This window comes from Xiphophorus couchianus, chromosome 3 (assembly GCF_001444195.1).
Source record: "Xiphophorus couchianus chromosome 3, X_couchianus-1.0, whole genome shotgun sequence".
In the NCBI taxonomy this organism is placed as follows: domain Eukaryota; kingdom Metazoa; phylum Chordata; class Actinopteri; order Cyprinodontiformes; family Poeciliidae; genus Xiphophorus; species Xiphophorus couchianus.
This window is the reverse complement of record NC_040230.1, coordinates 6,123,592-6,148,556: the sequence shown is the minus strand read 5'-3', so window position 1 is coordinate 6,148,556 and position 24,965 is coordinate 6,123,592. Positions and strand designations below refer to the sequence as shown.

The following is a 24,965-nucleotide window of genomic DNA, read 5'->3' as shown; positions in this document are numbered from 1 at the left end:
TGTCTTCTTCTCCATCAGCAGCAGTTTTTGGGTGCAGTCACTGGAAATAAAGAGCGATGTTGCGGTTGTGAAAAGTGAGTCACTGTATGGAGTAGAAAAGTCCTGGCTGGGATTTAATTAGATTTAAGGATTTTTAGGATCTGGAAGAACATGGGTAAGAAAAGACACTGAGATATGTAAGCATTTCCAGACTTTATTTTCAATATTTCTCATTAGTCAGTCTATGCATCCATCCATTCTCAACATTATGCATCTACATGCTCAAATATTTGACAATATTTGACACCAATCCATTCATCCAGATCTTAAATCCAACCAAACAACCATTTTGCAGTCCATTAATCCAAAGATCCAACCTTCAGTTAGTCCATCTGTCCATCCAGCCTTTCTCTGTTTCACATATAAAACTTACAATTGTTAAAACGTCTACCATAAATTAAAAGTATTCAAGACATGTTTGTATTCATACTTAAAAAGTTGTCTGAGATGGCTGAAAAAATAAAACTTTCTGATGTTTAATTTAACTGCAGAATTTTGACTTTTTGTGAACATGAGGAACAAGTTTAATGAGATGTCAAGTTGCATTTAGCAAATAAATTATGTGAAATGAGTTTTTAGACATTTTCTTCTTAACCAATGAATGAAAAAATATAAATATGTCTTTAAAAAAAGTAGGAAGTGTTATTATTATAAGACTGCATAAAAATGCTAAGTTACATATACTTAGGAATATATTTATTCTAGATTTTTTCCCCCTTGCTTGCAAGTAGTAACACTTTCATCTACATGGATTTATAGTCAAACTTATAGTTTCGCGGTATTTTCTCTGCGTACTCCAGTAGCCAGGCAACGTCATTTTATTGCTAAATTTCCTGTTGTGTCTTTGTACAATGATAGTCGAGTAATATTTTTTAGTTTTTTCTCACTTAGTTGGAGAAGATTCTAAGAGTATGATTGTTTTACAAATGGTTTGGCTTGTGTTCTTAAATTTGGAAAATATAGGCTCAAAATAGCAAGTTTGTGCTGCACATCAATTTATTTACCAGTCATAAATCATAAAAATCGGAACAGATGTCCTTCATAGCCTACAGGCTGCGCCGGGACCTGATCAGTGACCGAAATAAAAAATAAAAAAGGGCATCCTGTACAGGTCGATTGTGGACCAGCGTTGCCAGGATTGTGGATTTGTCACCCACTGGGACAACTCATGCTGAAAATGTGTCGACACATGGCACACTGACACATTTCCTGTGCAAGGCGCACAGCTTTGCTCCTGTAGAGATGCGCTGCTTTGAGCTTCCCTCTGTTACCTGCTATGCACATTTCAGATTAGGGGAGAAAAAAAAAACACTGGAACATGACCAGAGTTTTTAACGTCAACAGACGTTGCTGCATTCCCAACAGTCAAATTTAGTCAAGTCAAGTTTATTTAGCACATTTCAGCAACAAGGCAGTTTAAAGTGATTTACATGACAAAACAATTATGAAACAACCAGTAAACATTTTATTTTGTCAAATGCCATCACCAAAATCATCAAGAATAATCATCATCCAAAATGTTGATCAATATTCCAGTTATTATTAAGGCAACTCTACAACAGGGGGATTTTTAGTATTTATTTAAAGGAACTCAGTGTTTCGGCTGTTTTCTGGAAGTTTGTCTCCCAGATTAGTCCTGGATGATATGGCTGGAAAACGTTTCACAATAAAAGTGTTTCATATCCGTCAATGTCGATAATCACTGATTAATATTTTGTTTTAAATATCTGGCATCACCTTTCCTGTTTTATCCGGTTTTTACTCCATGCCATTGTTTTTTATATTTAAGCATTTTTGAGGTACGGTAGCAAAACCTGAAACTGCTGCTGTGCCAGTTACTCCACAGGTTGTTGCTAGGTAATCGAAGAATGAGCGTTGCTAGGTAACCAAAGAGTGAGTTGATTCCACCAACCTTTCTTAGCTGCATGTGAAAGGTCGAGTATCTAAAGTCTTTCTTCTGCCTACATCTCCCAGAATGCTGTGCAGTTCTGAATTAGAATCCAGTGAATACTCTTTATATTGAATATTCTACCGATTATATTACCCATTGATACTGATCATGTGTTTATCGTGATGGATATTTTTGTTGACATATTGTACAGGCATAATAAAAACTGAATGTTTGCTTTGGTTTTGGTTCTGGGGAAGCAAAGCAGACCAGAACCATTTGACCTGAGTGGTCTGGAAAGCTGATTAAGCAAACACTAATCTTTAAGGTAATCTGAAGCTGTTCAGTGATTTATAAAGTAACAGAAGTATTTTAAAGTCTTTTCTCTGATGTAGCTGCTGCAAACACTGACGGATTGAAGCTTCAGATGGTAGTCTGCTCTGCCTTTCTTCTTCTACTCACCTGCAAAGGTTATTGATTTTTAAAACACTTCTTCCACTTGAATGAAATTTCCAAAGATATATGCAACTGCAACTATAAATTTAATAAAAAATACGTCCCTGTTTGACTTTAGTCTGCATATAACATAACATACTTTGCATAATATAATTCAGAAGCTTCTCTCATGCATTCTTATTTTAAATTCCTTCTGTATGGTATATTAGTTTATGTATATTTTTTCTTTTCATAGATTTATTGCGTAACTGTTCCTGTTGTGTTATTTTGGGTCTCAACAGGGATAAAAAGTAAAAATGCAAGTCACAATGGGGTTCAAACATCAAGAGTGTGATTCCTTGTTTTCTTGTACTAGAACAACCAGCAGCTGCATTGCAGTAAAAGAACTAAACAAATTTTTTGTACAAAAACTAATCTTCAGCCTAACAGCTTTAGCTAATGTTTTAGATCCATACCTTATTTACTCATAAAGTGCATATATAAAACTCCCTTTTCAAGCATCTTTTAGGATCAGCAAAAAACCAAGGAAGAGCCAGTGGGAAACGACCATTTTAGCAATCTCACAGAGCTTGTGTTTACCCTGGCATCACCAGGAGAATGCAAATTAAGGTTGAAGCTTTTCGGTTTGCTTTCACATTATCAGCGATGCTGAATATGCCTTGGGGACACGTGGACAGATAGTTTACCCATCAGATCAGGGGTCTCAAACTCCAGGCCTCGAGGGCCGCTGTCCTGCAGTTTTTAGATGTGCCACAGGTACAAAACGCTGGAATGAAATGGCTTAATTAACTCCTCCTTGTGTAGATCAGTTCTCCAGACCCTTGCTAATGACCTAATTATTCTATTCAGGTGGTGCAGCAGAGGCACATCTAAAAGTTGCAGGACTGCGGCCCTCCAGGACTGGAGTTTGACACCCCTGCATCAGAGGAACAAGACATGGAATTAACTGCACAAGCTTTTCTAAGAAAATGTTTGTCTGTGAAAACTTGGCTCTACTATGAGTTAAATAGTCATGGAACTAGGCATTTTTCTCAGTAAATATATTAGTAATATTTCTATTGACATATTTATTTCATCCTTCGTTTAGTTATATGAAATCTGCCATTCAATAATATTCCCACCTGCAAACTGGGAAGATGAACATAACCTCTCTTCCTCCAAACATTGTGCAATGAAATCCAAGGCTTTACACACTTTTTCTTCAGCAGTGGAGTTTTGTGCAGTGTGTGTGTGAGTGCATTTATTATTTTCATGGGATAAACTGTGTTAGCCATTTCCAAGTCTTTTTGAATCTCTGCGTGCGCTCATTGACTATAGGATTACAATTTGAACCACTATTTAGATTAATCTGTCAGAAATCTTAGACGATTTCTGTCTAAGGTGAAATAAATTCCACTTTCAGACTCCAATGTTGCGCAATGGAATATTTATGGGATTAGCGATCATCAGTAGCTTAGTAATCCGTGGTAAAATTTTCTATGCTTTTACCAATCTATGCAATACTTTGGTAATGGGAAACCTTTAGGTCATCAATTAATGCTAAACCAGCTAAATTGCACATAACAGGAGATATATTTTCTAAATAATTGCTTTATTAGAAAGTATATCTTACTTATCTGATTTTAGCTGGTTTCTTAGTTTTCTGTCTACATGAGTTCAAAACTGATTCCAACTCATTTCATGGACGAATTTGTTTTGATGTTTTTGTATTTCTTTATACAGCTGTCATGCCAGAATGGAGCCAATTACAATTCAGGTGTCAAATATTTCTATTTTTAGATTTACATCTCAGTTGAGGGATTTTCTCAGTGTTCAGTAACTTCCACATGAAGCTAAAAAGAAAAGAAAACATCTATTCTGAGTGGCGCCCCTGGCTTGGCAGGACACCTCAGCACACTAATAGTGTCTGCTGCTAGGAGACCTGTGAGGAATCATCAGACCGCTACTCAAGTGAACACCTTGGTATGTTTCACACCTTTCATGGGCGGCTCACTGCAAGGTGACAGGCTGCGTTTCACCAATTCAAACACGAGTTCAGCAAGAGGATGTGACAAAAACTGGGAGTAATTGAGCCAAATATATGTAGCTGTCATGATTTAAAATATTGCAAAACGAGATGACAAGATGGCATGATCTGCCACAGGCAAAAACAAAATCAACTGTTGAACGTATTAAATGATAATTAGGACCAAACAGCGAAAGCGCTGCCAAGGCCTATTGTAATCGCAGCGTTTATTTAGCTTATTCTGCCTTTAGCTCAACTTTTACTTCTAGTGTTAGATGTTATAAATGGCAATTTATCCAGTGGTTAAACAATTTTAAAAGGGAACCTATCATGTAAAATTTACATTTTTCACATGTTTGTACTTCCATTTGGGTCTCAATTGCTTCTAAAAACAGCCCATTGCTAAAAAACAACAACAAACAAACAAAAACAACAAAAAAAACACCCAGCCGTTTTCTTTAGGAACAAATTTTTTGGTTTCTGGAAAATAAGTAGTTTCAAAAACCTTTGGAGTGTAACATCTGTGTAACATCTGTGATGTTACACTCCAAAGGCTTTTGACATTTCCTTTGGAAGTTTCAAAAACCTTTGGGTGGGGTTGCTAGGCACTGCCCCGTTACCTAGCAACCCCACCAGATCCCAGCCCGTTACCTAGCAACCAAAACTCCTCAAGTTTTGGGTTCAAATTCACTAAATAAATTCTGTTATTACATTCTAGGTAATAAAATGTTTCCTTTCTTATTTATAAAAGGAATAGGTTTGTTTGTGTATTTGCATCTTTTAATGTATTTCCAATATTGTATAAAAGTGCTTAAGTGGTTGAATAAAACAAAACAGTAGAATGTGACATTTTTTTTATTCGATTAATCGTCAGAATAATCGACTGAGGTGTAAAGTACTCACAAACTGTACTCGAGTAAGACAAGAACTACTTCAACACATTTTTACTCAAGTAAAAGTAAAAACGTATTTGGTAAAAAGTCGACTTAAGTACTGAGTGACTGATCAAAACATTAATAGTTTAATATTTAAAAATTACACAATTAGGTGGACCAAAATATAAAATTTATGTTATTTTAAAGACTGAAATAAAAATAATTTATATAATTAGAAACTATCAAAATAACACAAAACAAACACTTTTCAAAATCAATTTATTTCAAAGTAAAACTTATGAAACAAACAAACTGTAGATGTGTGTCTGTGTCTGGTGAATTTTTGGTTAAAACATGTTTGTTTGTCATTCAGTTTTACTCCAGTAATAAAATTATGCAAGTAAATGCAAAAAGTACAGAGTAGCAAAAATATTCCTGAAAGTATTTTTTTCCCAAAAGATTACTGCAGTGAATGTAACTGAGTAAATGTAACCAGTTACTACCCACCTCCGATACTAATTAGTGACATGATCCATATTTTTGAGCAGTAATTTCTTACCTGGACATGGGAGAGTACAAGCTTCTTTCAGTATGATTTTCTTGTCTCCGTTGACGGCCAGCTTCAGGCTGCTGCACAGCTCCTCGTCCACCATGCTGCTCTCACCGTCGCCGGACCCGTCCGACACGAAGCAGGACAGGTTCCTGTAGCGAGTGCCGTGTCCACACACCACACTCTGAAAAAAGACGAAAAACGCAGGAGGCGGTTAGTTACTACTGAGTAAAAGATTAGTCCTAAAGATCTGGAGTTTGAGGGCAAACATGGTTCAGGTGGAGATTTGTTTTTGTTCCAGTAGATTCTCAGGTAGGACTGTTGCAATAAATCAATTAATCAAATAATAAATTTAAACAAGCTCAATAATTTCCATTTGCATGATTTATCGTTTTTCTCTTAAAATCGAATAACAAAAATCTAAAGTCTGGTGCTTTAAACATTTTTTGAATGATAATTTTGTTTACAGAGACTTCATAATTCATTTTATTTGTTGTTTTGTTTATTTATTTATTTAGTATATTTAAAATGTCTTGCAGTTCCAGTGTTAAATGGAACTGCAATAAACTTAAAATTTGAAGTTTATTGATCCTTGAGAAAGTGTTTTTGAATTATTATGCCACTACCAAAAATTACTTGAAATTGGCCTCAATTGTTTATCATATTAACTTTAGGGATGATTTATTGTCCAGAGATTTTTTTTATCGTGACAATCTTCTTTTCCAAGAGTCCTTAGAAAGATTTATTTTCTGGCCAACAGAGCAAGTCTTTATTAGTCGTGTTTCTGGTAACGTTGGCCTTTCTATCGTTTTCTTTCCCACTTTTGCAGCCAAACATAGGTGGCAAACATCTGGATTTAGCTGAGCTTTATAACTATTCTACTACACAAACTGGCAACTATATTATTTAAATACTGAGTTATAAATTGTCAAGCAAAAGTCTTGATATTCACTTATTTTTAACCCATTTTGTCTTGCAATAAAATCACAAACTAAGTTGTATATCTGACTTTGATTGTGCTATGCTAGAATGTGAAAATAGTTTGATCTGAAACCATTCAACTGTATTTCTGGCTCCATGTTTTGGGTCGTGTTCCTGTTAGACGATGACATTTTCCCCCCCGATGTTTCTCTTTATAATAGTTTCCAGACTTCCTGAATGACAGCAAAAGCTTTTTCTTAGGAGAGAGAAAAACTTTGCTTTTTTCTCTCTCCAATACATTAAAATTGCTAAAATAAAGACCCATTCAATCAAATCTCCAAAACATACATAGACTGTTAAAACACAAAATCTTACCAAGTATTTTTGGTTTAGTTTCTAATGCAAATATCTTAATTCACTTGAAATACAATAAAGCTAAATTAAAGGAACTTTTCAACAAGCTGTGGGAGCTTGTTTTATGTCAATAATCCCTTAATTATTGATCGTAAAATAGTAGTTCCAATTTAACTAGTACTTTTTCATCCATATTAAGGAATTATTGACATAAAACAAGCTTCTATATATTGCTGAAAAGTTCCTTGTAAGTTATTTTTGTCTTTATTCAACTGTACTAAGACACTTGCACTGTAAGTCAGAGCAAAAACACTTAGTAAGATTGTGTTTTTGCAGTGTAGAGGATCAGAGTTAGAAACAGCTTGTCTAATAACAGAAGTGACTGTTTTTATCTGCTTATAAAACACAACAGAAGACTTTATTCTTCTAACCTTAAGGCACACAGCTCAATTTCCTTGGCAAAGTTATAGGTTTTTACTAATGTGTCAGCATTAAATATGCATTAGATTGATTTCTACTGTCCATCTAGCAGAATAACAGTATGAGCAGGAATATGATGAGGTCGTCCATCAATAATAAAGACCATTATTTTTTGAGGAATCACCTTTTTGGCTCCAGCTCTCCTGCTTATTGATCTCAGAGAACAGTCAGAGTTGCATTCCTTGCTGCTGCCAGAGGTCGATGCACTTACTAATATTTAATGTCAGTGGATTTCGGTACGTTGCAAATGATTTATTGACGTACCTCGACCCGACACTCAGACCAGGGGCTGTACTGCCACCGGTAGCAGGGTCGAACCGGGCAGGGTTTCCACTGCTCCATCTGGGACGGACACGGCCGGCCGTCGCCCTGCGAGGCCTGAACCACCGAGCGCTGCCTCTGCATCTTACCTGGAAGAACAACAACAACGTTTTCTGTTTTTATAGTGAAAAAACAAAATCTTACCAGGAATTTTTGGTCTAATTTCTAGTGCAAAAAAATGAGTTCACCTGAAATAAGATAAACCAACTTTCAAGTAACTTTTCAGCAAGATATAGGAGCTTGTTTTAAGTAAATTATTCCTTATGTTTAATTTTAAAAAGTACTTGTTCCACATGCAGATTATTTCATTTGTAACAAGACATTTTTCCCATAAGTGAAACAGTCTGCCAGTGGAACTAGAACTTTTTTAATTTTAAGGAATTACCAACTTAAAAAAGCTCCTATATCTTTCTGAAAACTCATTTGTAAGTTAGTTACACTGATCTGATGTTAAAATCTGTAACAGCCCGATATTGAATAAAAAAAATCTAGATTGCACATTGGTGACAATAAGGGTAGATCTATTCAGTCTAATCTATGCTTTGCTATATAATTTGTTATATTTAAAAATCCTAATTGCACTTTCGGAACCAAAGTTTGTTGCGATTTATTTTTTAAAACTTTGACCAAGGTAGCCAACCTATTGTTTTGGTTAAATTCAGTTTCCTTATTTTACATTGGCTGTCATACTCCTCGTTGCACTGACAGAAAAAAATTAAGTTATGTTGTTTTTACATGTTTTACCAAGACTCTGCAGCTATTGGAGTATTTAAGTATCTAATAATTGCGTAATTCAGTATATTTATGTCTGTTTAAAAAAAGAGAAAAGGTTTTAAGTCAGTTATTTTTTCTGTATCTAATTGGGGTTTTTTTTATATTTAACTTCAAATATCTGAATCAGAGGTGAAAAAAGCAGATTGGTGCATCCCTAATTTTGTTTTATAGAATATAATAGAATCTTTATTGTAATTGTAACATGAAATTTGGGTGGGATTCTCCAGATAAAAACACTGCCACACTAAACAAAAACAAAACAATAAATAATTACTAATATTGTACTTATCCCTTGATAAAATGTTAACTGAAAACTAAAATAGAAAGAAAAAAATGCCAAAGTCAAATTGACCACTTAATACTTCAGGTGTATTAATGTATTTTGCATTAAAAACTAGAACAAAAATACTTGGTAAAATTGTGTGTTTTGCAGTGTATAGAGACCCTTTATATATTTCCAAGCAAATATTTTTTGTGTACTTAAAATGTCAATTATAGATAATTGAAGCACTTTGTTTTGAGCCCAATAAATTTAAGCAAGCAGCTTCAGACGCAGTAACCTTTGTGGTTTGCAGCACAGCAGTCAGTCTTTCCCTTTGTAAACAACTCATTTTAAATGCATGTGTTTGTGTTGAATGTATTAAATTAATCTCACTGTGAACCACAGCACTTCACTTAATAGAGCGGGGCTTTTCTAAGTGACCTGCGATGCTACTCTCATGCTCTGACGTCTTGATTGGTTCTTGGTCAACCTCAGTAAAATGGCTTTTTTCCACATCAATCAGCGAACCCTGTCTGGATAAATTTGATGCATCACGCATCCTGTTTGATCTGAGAGCAGAATGGATGTGAAGAATTAGCTGTAAGACTACACAGAAGCCCCTTCTCTGACATTTCTGAATTCAGCACTGCTGTGCTGTCTGTCTCCTTTAAACCACCCACTCGCAAATTTCACATCCTTCCCTTTTGTTGCATATTCCACTTTTATTTCCACGCAGCCTTCCCAGCAATCCACTCACCCTGGAATGCACCTCTGCCTTCATGCGCCACCTTTCAACACAACCCATCCTCTGCAAACCACACACTGTCAGAGCTCATATCAGATTCCTACAAGACAACCTCCCACACAGACTCAGAAACATCTTCAATCAGTGCCCCTTCCTGTTTCTTTCACCTTACACAAACTTTTCTATTTTTCAATGAAGGGATGCAAGTTATCAATTAATGAGTTGATCTAAAGTCGATTGAGTCATCATCAAGCAATTGATTTTTCTCTTGTATTTTCTTTTTCCATAGCTGAATTATAAGAGATTTTATTAAATTGTTACACTATTTTGTGTCAGCTGTATTAAAAGACTTAAAACAGAAAATTTTAATTTTCTCACATTAAAATAAGACATATTTATATTTATATATATAAAACAGAACAGGAACCTCTTAATTTGCTGAATAAAAAAATAAATAAAACGTTGTTCAGATGTTCATACATAAGTACGAACTGTGGTTGCCCTTGAAGGAAAGATAAAACTTCGCAGCATGAATCGTGTTACCTCACCACAGCCTCGAAATCAACCATCCTTATTGGCGCCATGTTTTTTTTTCTGTTATCCTCACCTTCGTAGCACATCTGTACTTTTTGAATGAGACGTTGACGCTACTCCGTCAAACAGTTCGGTTAAAAGAAGCGTTATTAAACTGAAGCTTAAGGAATTTGAGTGTTTATATCTCGAAACAGAACCGCATAAAGTGCATTTTTCATCCCACACCGGACTCGTTTGGACCGTTCCTCTCTACAGTTCTGGAATAGCCGCCATCTTTAATTTCTGTATCAACGGCTCTGGTTATGGATGGCCTGGGGAGCCCCCTGCTGGATGGCGGCCAAACTACAACACTAAAATAAGGTCTTAAAATAAGCGGATTTCTTTTAGTTGATCCATTCGAACTAATTCTAATATAATAAACCATGAATCGTAATTGTAAGTAAATTAATTGTTTGCATCCATATTTCCATATGATTCGTACATCTCCAAGAAATGCAAAAAACGCAAAAGAAAGATGGGATGAGAACCAGAAAACAGGAGGACAAATGAACCTCCAGTCATTGATGCATAACTGCTTTCTCCTAAATAGAAGCTTCCTCGTTTTATTTATTTACTTATTTATTTATTTTTGCTGATGAAAATTCATGACAAATTTCCCCAGTGTTAAATCAGCATAAATGTTTTGCTGAGCTGGATTCTTAAAAACTAAACCAGAATTTGTTTGGAAGAAGCAGCTTTATGTATGCAGTCTGATTTTACAAAACAAATCTATCCAGTGAATAAAGATGATTGTTTAATAATAAATGTTACCCTCTAGCCCACAGGTTTGCGAACATTCGGACCAGACCGACCACTCCGACAGCTGGCAGTTGACGGGACACTCGACGGTGCACGAGACGTTCATCTGCCAGTTCTTCTCCAAACTCAGCTGAAACAGAAATCATAAATGCAAAAGATGATAAATCATTTAAATAAAAGTCACATCACAGTTGTCAGCAAGCAGAAGTATCTGTTATATCCAAAGAGATGTTAGAGGTGAAGGTTTTTATTCTGACACAAAGCATTATGCTAAAAATGAGCAAAGAGGTGAAACGGTGTGGTGACAGTCTTCTGGCTAGAAGCTGAGAATCACTTAAAACCAAAATAAAACGCTCAGCTTTAACCCACAGCAACTTCAGCATGAGAAACTGAATATTTTCCGATGAAATATTCAGGCCTAATAAATTGTGATTTGTGATATGGAGAAAATTACTGCCTGGCTCACCTCCTCGCAGAATTTAATATCTACAGATTTGCCATCACTGCGAACGCAGTCGAGCATCCGGGTCTTGATGCCGCTTCCACAAACAGCGTTGGGGCTCAGCTGACAAGTGCTCCAGTCTGGAGAACATAAAAAGATTTCTGGCATCAGATAAACCACAACACAATGCAGGAAATATTCACATCAGAGCTAAACCTCAAAGATTAAATTAAAAAGATTTTATGTTGTTGAAATAAAATCTGCTCAGGAGAAATTTGAGAATCTAATTAAAAGTTTCTGATCTTTAAATAATGTCCACTGATTGATCATATTCTCATTATAGCTAGTAGATACAGATCCTACAAAAATCCCAAGGCAATTTTCTTTTTAATATTAAAAACTGGTGTTGTGCTTCCATAATCATGTCTGTGATCCGAGTCAAATCTCTGTTAAATCATTTTTTCATTTTCCATTCTTACTTTAATGTTTTTATTATTCACACAGAGTAAGATTTAACCGAGAAGATACATCCGCTGTGGATAGTTTTTCTGCTTTAAATCTGGGCCTCCAACTTTTTTAGTTTATTTTTTAGTTTAACTGCTGATAAGATTCTTTTGGCTTTACTCCACACAAGGAGAAAAACATGTTTTTCTTTTCGCTGCATTTCTCTTTAGTCCTTCCCACACACACTTTTTGTGCCAGAAAAGACTTGGATGGCAGCAGAAGTACTCTCAAAAAATAAATACAATCTTTTTTTTTTTTTACAAGAACAGAGATGCCACAGTGACCCATTTTCCAGCTGTGTGTTCAGTCAAGCCAAAGTGTTGTGCTATGAGAAGAAATAAACATTTTATTGTTCTTTTAAATCTGTCAAAATACAACACAGTGTGGTTGCACAAAGTCTTCCCAACATCTTTTAATGTATTTAGAATTATTTTGCAGACAGAAACTGGAAGCATCTTAGATTTTTTTTTTTTTTTGAGCCCAGAAATTACAAACATACTTTAAATTCAACAAGCAAATCAACCACTAGCCCAGGAAAGGTGTTTAAGTTGGATCTCAAACAAAAACCAGGATGGTTTTCAACAGCCAGACTTATTTACATGCTATATAAAACACAGTTATACTTGTATCTGTCATAATCGATTTTGGTTCCCTTCTAGATTTCCGGTAAAACCAGTTGACCAAACTTGCTGGAGCTACGTTTGGGTTGCTAGGTAACAGGTGGAGCTCTGCTGGGGTTGCTAGGTTACGGAGCTGTTTTTTTAATTTTTCAAACAACTCACTAACAGTGCCAGAGAAACATTAACTCATTGCCAGAAAATGACTAGAAGTTTTTCTTTAAGTGCCTGTGCTGTTTTTAGAAGCAGTTGAAACCTAAATGAAAGTACAAATGCGTTTATTCATCTAGATTGTGCCGTTCCAGATGCTAAGTCATCATCCAAATATGGAAATGCTTCCTGACTGACTGACTAAAAAGGCTCTTTGTTTTATAAAGCTGCATTAAAATTACTCATCTGCTTTGAATAACGACGTAAATGATCGTAATAATTGTGATTTATATGCCATACTTCAAGATTTTTATGTTTCTTGCTTATTATTCTCACCTTCGTATCAAATTTTAATGAGAAGTTGGCGCTGCTCTGTCATGTAGCTCGGCTGAATTACGCCCTTAAAGTGAAACTTGAGGAGTTTGTCAAGTGTTTATATTTCAAAACAGAAACGCATAAAGTAAATTTTGGATCTCACACAGATACCGGACTCTGTGTTGACAATTTCTTTCTCCTCCTTCTTCTTCGTGATTTTTACTGGCGGGTGACATCTAACGTTAAGATGTATTATCGCCATCTACTGGGATGGAGTGTGGACCAGAGTATTTTTCTTCTTTAACCAACTTAAATTCTTAAATATAATCCTGTTTCCATTAAAAATGAATAACTTCTTTATTTATCTTGTTGTGTTTAACTAATATCGTATTCATTTTAATGTCTCCACATCATATTTCCTAAATTCTTATTTTAATTTTTCTCTACTTTCCCTATACATTTCACAATGAATTATTACATGTTCTAGTCTCCATGTCCATGCCACACTCACATCTAACTGTTGTATGTTTACGTATCAAATGTAAAGTTTTAATTAATCTGTTATGTTCGAGCCGTAACCTTGTCATCACTACTTGTTCCTTTAAACTTCCACCAATAATTTCCATACTCCATACTTTCTTTTGTATGTGAAATCTCTCTTGCCCTGGTATAGCCGCCATCTTTAATTCTGTATCTGCCACAGCTTCAGAATGACCAGTGGCGCCCTCCTCTGGTTGGCGGCCAAACTACAACACTGAAAGAGGTTCTAACATTATCATTTTTTCAGGCTCTAACAAAATTGGGCTAATCTTATGTTTATTTAAAGAGTAGAAAACATGTCGCTCTATCAGACATTTATCCTTTTAGACATTCATATCTCACTCTGCTTGGATGCATTTCCCGTTTTCATACAACTGTCACACAGAAGCTTTAAAAGCACACAGACTTAGCAGAAGGAGAAAACACATATTAGCATTCAGCAGGTTGCCACTGTTGATTTTACCTCCCAACGTGCATGCAGAGATGAAAAGCAGGTGACGAGGAGTCATGATATACAGTTTGTTATGATCCTCACAATTTATTTCCTTTTGTACAACGGCACAATGGAAACGTAATGAAGCACTCAAGCTGTGACTAAGATGTAACCTTTCAGTTTTTATTCTAAAAAATGTTTTATTCAAAACTGTTTTCAGTACTTATTCAAATGGTTTAACAAAAAATATTCCTCAGCAGCGTTCACATGAATAAGCCGGCAGCTAAATTATGTTTAATTGATAAAGAAGAAAAGGAAATGGTGTGATTTAAAGTATACCACATCATCTATCCAGCAGTGTGGAATCAAAAAAATGGCTGGCATTTACTGATGCTGCGCATTCTGACAGAAGCTGCAGGGTTTTTTTCTTCACTGACATTTAGAGAGCAATACTTTCTCCTCAGACTCAGTCAAATCCTGCACTAGTGACAGGGAAGATCTTCCCAGGACAGAGGGATAATAACTCAAAGCACTCAGCAAATCCAACCTAAAAGCTCAGGAGGATCCATCTGCAGCTGAGACTCCAAGTTACGCCCACTTACTATCTAAACTCTGAAGGAGCCGAAAACTCTCGGAGGACACACATTCATTTGTATCAAATCTCTCTCAAGTAGTTCTTATGAATTGGAAAAAAAGTCTTTAGAGGACCAGCTCTGAAGGCTTTGGATAATAACATAAAAACATGAAATTGATACCACTTTAGACAATCAAACAGTCTCAAATTAAGTTGGTTCTGTGTCCTGGGGACTCCAGGAATTTTACATTTTGCAAGTAGTTCTTCTGTTTAGGAGAAAAAAATAAATGAAAATAGAAACATCAGCCATCGCTGCTTTTTTAGTTCTAGTTTTGCTTTGTACACAAACGTATAAAGTCAATGTTGCTCAACCACACTTTAATAGCTTCAAATTCACTTTTGTAGTTTAGTCTTTAAAATTAAGAGAATGAACCAGCTACTGGTAATACAATGCATTTAATGAACTAGTTATGATCGGCTAAATCTCTCTGCTAAGGCACAGGGTTTTGCAGTTTCCTGCTTTGGAGCGACAAAGAAAGCTATCAGCAATGCCCTCAGTTTAAATGATCTCAATGTGCTATTGGTCACTGCCGTCACTGGTCTCCATGCTAAGTAGCCTTAGCATTCATGACAGACTGTGCTAGCTGTATCTTAGCAGAGAGCAATTTGAGTGCTACATACCTGAGAGTGATTGACAGCGCTAAGACCCTCCTCCTGGTTCTGATTGGTTGTTTCTGACTCAGCAAAGTATTTCTACAGTTATCACAGGGGGAAGGCAAAGGAGCTAAATTTCTTTCACAGATTATCTGTCTCATACTGTCACAACATAATGATATTCTTAACAAGTTTGTATAAAATGTATTTCTTTCAATAAAAGAAATTTATTTCTTTTATTGAACTATTTTTATTCTTTTATGCTAACTAAGCATGCTAACCGTAGCATGCTAAGGTCCATGACAGTAGAGTGGGCCTCTGCCTATTTGCAGTTCATTGTTCGCGGATTCACTGCAAAAGCACAAAACCTTACCAAGTATTTTTGGTCTAGTCTCTAGTGCAAATATATTAGTAGACTTGAAAAAAGACAAATTAACTTACAAATAACTTTTCAGCAACATGTAGGAGCTTGCTTTAAGTAAGTAATTCCTTAATATTAATTAAAAAGTATTAGTTCCAATAGCAGATTATATCACTTACAACATTTTCCCTGTGTAATTAGTTAATTTATATGCCAATGGAACTAATACTTTTAAATCAATATTAAGGAAATGTTTACTTAAAACAAGCTCATATATCTTGCTGAGAAGTTACTTCTGTAGCGACAATAAATAGTGGAAAATTTGCCTATTTGTACAATTTTTCATTGAGCATATTTAAAATATTTGAAAGAAAATGCAGCTTTAGAAGCATCAATGCATGGCGCTAATAGCTAATAGCGCCAATGTGTCCAGTAGCACTGGACACAGCGCACTGAGAGCATTATTGCTTTTTAACTTACATTTGCTATTTTAACTATTAAAATAGACAGTTATTGGTGTTTTTAGAGTGAGTCTGAAGCATTTGTGGATTTCAGCTTTTAGGGGATCTACTGTCCGATCCAATAAACAGAAACAGGAAGACTTGGCAGCAGAAAGCTCCTTTTTTCTAAGAAGAATATTGCAGGTTTCTGGAACAATGCGGATCAGACTTTGGCCGTAATGTAAAACAAAATGTCTGGAAAAGAACCAAACATCATGCCAACACAAACATGTCACCTTATTATCAAACACACAGGTGAATGGTTGATGATTTGGGTTTCTTTTCAGCCACAGGACCAGAACCAAACTGCACGTATTAAGCTGCCAAGAACTAAAGTACCGAAGTGCCGTAAACGGTTAAACGTGAGGCCATCTGTCTGCGGCTGAAGTTAGGCTCTCAACAGAACAACAAACACAGGAGGAAATCTACAGCAGAATGACTGGAAAAGAAACCAATCAAGGTCTTTCAAAAGCCTAAAATTAAATTAAAATACATTTTCAAAGACTGAAAAAGTAATTCAGAAAATTACTACATCAACTTATTGCTACTAAAAGTAGCTTTACCACCTACTGGACGATTGAGTGAACATATTTTTCCTTAGAAACTTTTTCCCCATGACTGTACGTAACATTTTAAGTACAAAGACAGATAAAATTATCTTCTTTCAGCTTGTCCTGTTATTTCTGAATTCTCTTCTTATTCATCACTCTGGCACAAAACTTGCTGTGACTGCCAGTAATTTCAGTTGGACATCGGCAAGATATTTTTGAGTTTTGACATAAATTACTTTTTACAGTTCCTTTTCATCTAAAACCACTCAAATCAATAACCAGTTCCAATGAAAGTTGGTCGGGATTCTACTTTTATCAACACGACGGACAAAAGAAACACTAAAAGAAACAAAAAGTGTGGGATTGAAAGAAGTGGATTTTGTTTTCTGGCATTTTCCACAGTACAACAAGCAGTCAGAAATTGTCAGTTTCAAATAACTAGCTGCTGCCTGGCAGGGAGGAAAGATAAAAAAGTTCATGCTTCGTTTTTGGGAAAGATTTAGGGCTTAGTGGAAGTGAAGATAAGTTATAAAAAAAATCTATAAGTAGAAACCAACAAACACCTCAGGACAGCTAGTTTCAACTCTTGGCAGGAAAACATGTTGATTGATCTCAGACCTGTCCCGGCTCATCATATATGGGTTTGTGGAAAAGACGCATCTTACCAAACAGTTCATTTTACTGAACAGCGAACTGAATTATTGGCGAATACCATATAAATATTGGCAAAATGGACACAACACAGATTAGGATTACACAACATAAGAACATAGGAAAACATATAATTGAGATACGACTATTGAATATGACAACTGATTCATCCTGACTATTTTCCTATTTTTCAATAACTATATTGACCAGCCTCTCTTTGTTAGCTTCAGCATCTAAACCACTAAAAATATAGAACATATTTGGCCATTAGAGTCTCCCCAACAAGTCAAAAAATTATTATCATGCAGAATTTGAAAACCTGACACTTAAAATATAATATCTGATTAAATGTGGCGCCCCAGCAGTTGTCTATGATTGCGATATTGACACACTGACATCATGATGACAACCAAATTATTCTCTCTACGCATATTTTCAACAATATTGACCAATTAGTGTAGATACGCTAGGCGTATCCTGACGTCTAGCGAATAGACGTTAGGATGTGTCTATTCGCTGTACAAAACATGGTCATTACATTTTTTGCATAAAATAATTCTTGGAGAATAAGATTTTAGTCTGGTCAGTTCTATCTATTTTGAGCTGTTTTGTCACTTTAAATCCAAATAAGTTGCTTCTGGCCACATACCCAACTCAACATTTACACTCACACGTAAAAATGTCTACAAACAGATGCCTAATTATAGAACCGAACATATTTGAAGAGCAGAAGTGGAGCCTCCTGCACAACCAACGAGAATGTAGTAGGTGGTTTCTGGATGGCAAGTCAACAATAAAACACTTGCCTTTTCCAGCAGCCATTGTACAGAGCATACAGCGGTTAAAAAAAAAAGCAGACAGAACGTGCTGGAGCTCAGTATTTGTTGCTAGGTGACATCTGGGCTTTGCTGGGGTTGCTAGGAAACAGCGACTGTGACTTAACAGTTGTGAGGTTTTGAAACTGCTCATTTTCCAGACTTCAAAAATATTAACTTATCGCAACAAATAAAAAAAAAAAAAAAAGAACCTGGGATATTTTTAGAAGCAGCTGTGATCAAAATGGATAAATAAAAATGTGGAAAAAGTGAATTTAGATCCCCTTTAAATGACTCTATAGACACACCATGTCTTTTTCTTGCACAATATTCACATTAATACAATGTGAATTAAGAATAAACTGATTAGACCAGATAGGCTGAAACAGACAGAAAGGGCAGATTCTATAATTTCGGTGTCAAGACAAATATAATTTTAATCCTTGCACTTCAAGATATAATGCGAGTTCAAGAAAAAGAATGCACAATATTATGATTGTAAGAGTCCAAACTACATAGAATAAATAATGTAAAGTGGGAAAGAACTGCAACATGTGTTATTTTAAAAAGAAAACAACAAATGTTTGATTTTGATCCGTTCACCTTTGGAAAATCTCTGTGCACGTAGCAAGTCCAGGACAACATCTAAGATATAAGAGGAGTACAACACCGGGGAAATGTAATTACAGGAAGTGCTGACACCGAAATCCTTGCACCATATAGGAACTGGATCTGGACGGATTTTAGGATATACATGTGAAGCATATAAAATACCCACCTAAAGCAGACGAGTTGATTTCGCAGAGTGAAGCACAAAAATTACTTATCTTTCTCCTTTAGCAAGTCAAAATTTTCTCATGTTGCAATCGCCCTGAAATGATCAGTGCTTCTTTTCTTTGTCTGTTTGAAGCTGAGCTTTATAAAGTATTTGGCTGCTGCTCAACGGCGATAACAAATGAACACTTTGTGTGCAATGAGGTTATTTAAGTCGTCTCCCTCAGAGCCAGCGAATGTGGCTGCTGTCTCTGTAATTTCTGCCAGCATCGAGGAGTTTCACCATATGGATGCATTTAGGTTCACGCCTTTGAAAAATACAGAAGTAGGCTTTCCAGAAGCCAAACCTGCCCCAGATAAAGGAAATTAGTGATGAGAAATAGCATTTTACTCCCAAATCTGGGGTGCAGATACTTTCAAAACAACCTGGATGTGTTGTAAAATATTCTTTAACAACACAGGCTGAGGTATCGCTCATAAAATAAGCTAACAGAGACGACTGGCTGTTTTTAGCAGCAGAACGCTCGTTTGCAACTCGGGGAATTGGGCCTCCGTCTGCCGAACCGCCTTGTGTCACTCTGGGGACAGAGAATAAGGAGAATGAAGAGAGAAGAAGCGACAGTAAGAGAGGAAAAGCAGAGAAACGGTGAAGGATGGAGCGACTCGACAAGAGAAAGAGGATGTTCTACCCAATAATAACCTCCTCTCATTCATTATGTACACACACACAGATACATGTGTTTCTTTGTGCATGCAGCGAAGCGGATTATAAACGGATTGTAGTCTGGTTATGTAAGAGACATGTAGCAATTTTAATAAATTCTGATTAAATAAGGATTAGTGCTAACTTCAGCTTCTCTTCAGGTTTCTGAAAGTTTCGAGACACGAAGAAACTTCCTCTTTGAATGATGTGAGTTCGATTTACTCAAAATTACAAAGACTTCCAGGAATTATTTAGTTTTAGGTAAATTAAATAAAAATGTTCAGATTTTTTTTTTTTTTAACTGAAATTAATTAACTGTAAGCAGAGGTTTATAAAATTGATTACAGAGCAGAAGTTTGACATTTGGTACTGTTTACATTGTTGTAATGTTATGATTTTGTACAGTGAAATTGTGACTTTCGATTAAATTTTTTATATTAAACTGCTTTATTAACTAGCTTAAGGTAAATTATCTTTCATTAATGTTTTTACACACTGTCCCTATTTTAAATAAACTACTAATCTAAGCTAAACCACAGTGAAAAACAGTCAGGTTTGTTAATTAATCTCCACTTTAATATTTCTAGCTGAGTGGATCTAAAATCAAGATTTATCTAAAATCTATATTTTAAAAGTACCAATAGTATTCAAACTAAACTCTTCAGTGCGTTTTCTTGCGACAGCAGAAATGAATGTAAAGTGGAAGGAAAATTATCTACATTTATTTTGCCCACACCTGAATATCAGAGGGGAGAAAATTAAAAACAGTTTCAGTATTTACTGATTGCAAACTTTATTCCTTGAAAACTACATTACCTCTTTGAATGGTTTGAATTGAACTGTTTAGCATGCATTTCCTGATGAAGGCTGTCTGGCTCTTTACCTGTGATGTTGTAGAAGTAGTTGAAGCAGTTGAGGTTCAGACTGCACAGCTCTCTGTCGGACAGCTCCGGGCACTGCCGGCCCACGCCGGGGTACCGCAGGGCGTACGCCGTCCGCACCCGGCTGTTGTTCCTGGTGCAGGGCTGGAACGCACGAAAACGTAAAATGATGAAACAGAGAGCAACGAGTCAAAAGAAATCCGGTTGAGTCGTAGCAGAGAACTTAAATACACGATTTCCGAACAGTCTTTTCAACTCATTAGGGCACATTTAGGTCAACTGTAAGGAGCTCCTTATTAGCGTGTCTAAAGAAAGTCCATGAAACAGCCAATTTTGACCCATTCTCCCCGTTCCAGGATGTGGAATTAGATTTTTTCCAGCGAGAAATCACAGGGAAGCAGAGAAAGAGATTCTGCTCGGCCGGCGACCCATCAGATTCTCCGGGTTTGTAGAACGGAGAACAGTGGGAGAAAATGACAGCCTTCTGAATGGCTCCATTGCTGGAACGATGAATAAAACATGTGTGAAGCCCCGCTGGTGCCACTGCAGACACCATGTCGAGAGGGGAATTGTGGGAAGATGGGGAGTTTTTTTGAGGGGGAAAGAATTGGGTGTGATTAACAGCAGCCTGGTGAAGCCAGTGAAACCAGTGAAACCAGCGAAGAGAATATTCTGACACCTGACTTAGTGAAATATTAGAGAAACTAATGCATATCTGAAATAAGCATGAGTAATTTAAAAAGGTGCTGCTTAATAGCTGCATCACTCGCCATTTCCTTCATGGAGGGCCAGCATCAAAAACATCAACACACATCATATTTGTCGGTTAATTTTCATTTATTATTGTTCTAAATCAACTCTAAACTGCTGGGCTGTTAGTCTTGATTTAAAGGAACTCGGTGTTTCGGCTGTTTTGCAGTTTTCTTGACGTTTGTTCCAGATTTGTCCTGCATAGAAGCTGAATGCTGCTCCTCCATAATCTCTGTTTTGTTTCATTCTGCTTATTTCAACAAAGCCCTCTAAAGGCAAATTTGAGCAAAAGTTGTTTCCAAACAGAATAAATTATTTCACATATTTGTGGCAGTGTGCCAAAGCAGGCGCGTTATTTCCAGCTTACATATGCAGGTGAGTGTGCATCATTAAATGCGAGCTGGAGACCTGCTCCGAAGTTGTGAATCTTTATCATAAATCATCGTCGTCCCCTGCTGAACGCGTGGTGAGCACAGTGTAATATAGGTGATGTATAAGCCACTTTGTCTTGCTTCCCCAGTTCATGGATCTACTTTATTCCTCCTCCGTGTACCAGAAGTAACCTGTTGACAAAGATTCACACACTGCTCATGATAATACAGTGCAGCTAAGCTTCGTGTCCTCTCGGCCTGAGGGAAAATACTTGTGACAAGAAAAAGATACCAAGATAAATCTCGGCAGGCTTCTCAGGAGTCGGAGAGTTTAGGGTTGGGAATCGAGAACCGGCTCTCAGGAGTTCAAATACGCAGAATCGTTATCGGTTCCCATAACGTGTGACATACTGAACATTTTACGCCACATCCAAGATGGCGTCGCGGCACAAACGCTCCAAAATATATTTATACTTAACAAAGAAAGACAGTGGTAACATATTCAGAACTTTAACCACAATAAACAGAGAGGTAGTTACCAACCAGAGGTGGGTAGAATATTTTACTAATGTAAGAATAGCACTACTTTAACATATTTTTACTCAAGTAAAAGTCAAGAGTAGCCACTTATAGCTTATTTTTAAATTAATATATTTGCATGCTTGGTTTTATTTATTTATTTATATTCAGTCATATTGAATTACTTACTCTTAGGTTTACACATATATTTTTTTATAAATTTTATCTCTTTTGGTTGTATTTGTATTATTAATATTTAACACTTTAGATAGAGTAGCTTGTCAACTAATAAGCAATTCTCCCTTGGAGCTCAATATATTATATTATATTATATTATATTCCAAGAAATTACTCGAGTAAGAGTAAAAAAGTATTTGGTAAAAAGTCTAACTGATCAAATTATCAATCATTTAATATTTAAAAATTGCATCATCAGACGGAGCAAAATATAAAGTTAAGTGGAAATTTTGGTATTTTAAAGAAAATGACAAGAATTCATATAAGTAACAAAAAATAACAAAACCAGACAAAAGAATTATTTTTTTCCAAATCAGTTTCTTTCAATAAAAAACTTATAAAACTTTAACAAAAACTGCATATGTGTGTCTGTGTCTGGTGGGTTTTTGGTTAAAACATCTTTGTTGTTCATTCAATGGGTAGAAAATCCATAAATGTGACTCAAATAAGAAAAAATACTTCAAAGCGTTTGATGTGTTGCTTAGCAACCGTAGTGACTTTCAAGAGGGCGGCGCTTCCAGCACTGCTTCACTTCCTGGTTAGCGCCATACTGTATAAATAATCTCCAACGTTTACAGTCATATTCAATAAATTATAATATATTTTCCAACTATTACTATATTAAAGGAAATCCATTTCATGTTACAATGGTGATTTGACAGAGGGACTCAAGTTTTAATTTTGTTTGAATCAACTACAACATGGTTCATATTTTTGAATTAGAGAGTTTATTTCCTAACTCAAAGGGAATCCATAAGGAATCGATAAGTTCTTATCCTTCCCGTCGCTAGCGGAGACGCTGCTCTGCGCTGGGTTTGCTCACCATGCTGCAGCGGCTCCAGGCGCCCCAGTCGTTCAGGACGCAGTCCTCCGGACACGGCAGCCGGCTCTCCCTGGCTCCCAGGGGCATCTCCTCCGGGTCGCACAGGTAATCCTCCACGGCCTCCGACGGGCCGTCCACCGTGTTCAGCATGCACCTGGAAACCAGTTCAACCCCGTCAGAAAAACCTTCTTTATTCCATCAGGACAGCAAACGCTAAACCTGGTAACTAAACAACAGTTTGTGTTTTTAAAATCATGTATCTGCCATCTGGTTAAAAAAATTTATTGTTTTTATTGTGTTTTTTATGGACTATATGAAACTTTTTAATTACTATTACTTTATTGTGCCTCTACCTGGTACAATAAAGTAACTTTGATTTAACAAAAAATTTACTCAAGTAAGAGTAGAGCTGCATCAACATATTTTTACTCAGTTAAAGTAAAAAGCAGAAAGAAATTACTCGAGAGTAAAAAATAATTTGGTAAAATGTAATATAACTTATCAAAACATCAATCATTTAATACTTAACAATTAAATATTAATTCTACAATTAACACTTAATTAATTTAAACATTAAATTAAACTGATTTTAATTTAATTAAAAGAATTTTGCTCCATTTTATTTTGACGGATCAAAATATTCCTTCCTTTGGTAGGAATATTCTACCAAAGGAAGAATATTCCTTTGGTAGAATATAATACCAAATTCCTTTGGAATATAATACCAAAGGAATAGGAATTCCTTTGGTATTCCTTAGAATACCAAAGGAATATTCCTTTGGTATTCTAAGGAACAAAATGAAAATAATTCACATAAATACCATAATTACAAAATAACAAAATCAGGAAAAAGAAAACAAAAATTCCAAATTAATTATGAAACCTTAACAGAAGCTGCAGGTGTGTGACTGTGTCTCGTGATTTATTGGTTAAAACATGTTTGTTTTTCATTCAGTGGGTAAAAAAATCCAGACATTTTACTGAAGTATTATGTAGAGTTGCTTCATAATAAATTTACTTAAGTAAAAACTAAATTTTTTCCAAAAAGTTACTCAACTGTAAATGTAACTAGTTACTACTCCACCCTGATTTTTATTTTTTTTTAAATTTTATTATTTTATTTCCTGCAGATACCTGACTTTTCGGGTCTGGACTCCCTCCCCACAGTTCTCCTTCAGATCCACGTTGCTGACTTTCCAAACGCTCCACGGCTCGGCGACCCAGACGTATTGACTGCAGTCGCTCTGACACGGCACCACCTCATACACCTGAGAGCAACAAAAACCTTTTACACTTTCATGCTGTTTAAAAAAAGATCTGAGAATAAAAACTGGACTTTATTTCTTTACACAGTTTGGCAGGTTTGTCTAACACACAATGATAATTTTAATCAACTTTCTGAGATTTAGCTCCACCAACAGACTATTTATCCGGTTTAATACCTTGAAATTGGGTCTCTGTCTCTTTAAGAAGCTCTTGCTCTTTGTGAAACTCTCCCTTCAGGAAGTAATCACAACATGGCTGTGAGGGGGTTAAAAGACGTTTAGGGGTTAAACGTCTTTTAACCCCTAAAAGACGTTTTTACCAGCGTTTCACTGAGAAGCAGCTCCTATAATGAGATCAGCAGATGAACAGTACCACCAGGTGTTTGCTGATTGCTGCTGGCTAGTCTGAAGGAGCAGGAGAGGGCTGCTCTGTGAGGTGGAAGCTTGGAATCTGCAGCTGTGAGGAGGAGCTGCGTCTCAAAGGCGGGGCTAGGTCTAATCAGGTGTTTTGGATTGCTGAACGGTTGCCATGG

The 24,965-nt window shown here is 36.1% G+C and overlaps 1 protein-coding gene across 3 annotated transcripts in view; it reads right to left on the bottom strand.

Annotated features, from left to right (window-relative positions):
- thsd7ab (thrombospondin, type I, domain containing 7Ab) overlaps nt 1-24,965 on the bottom strand; it is a 203,216-nt gene that overhangs the window by 17,510 nt on the left and 160,741 nt on the right. For all 3 annotated transcript variants that reach the window (XM_028011976.1, XM_028011963.1, XM_028011971.1), the window contains 7 exons: nt 24,302-24,435; nt 23,168-23,321; nt 20,470-20,611; nt 11,469-11,584; nt 11,015-11,132; nt 7,833-7,978; nt 5,823-5,997 (listed from right to left, as the gene is read on the bottom strand). In XM_028011976.1, the coding sequence (XP_027867777.1) occupies nt 5,823-5,997; nt 7,833-7,978; nt 11,015-11,132; nt 11,469-11,584; nt 20,470-20,611; nt 23,168-23,321; nt 24,302-24,435 (985 nt within the window). The remainder of the gene's footprint in view (nt 1-5,822; nt 5,998-7,832; nt 7,979-11,014; nt 11,133-11,468; nt 11,585-20,469; nt 20,612-23,167; nt 23,322-24,301; nt 24,436-24,965) is intronic.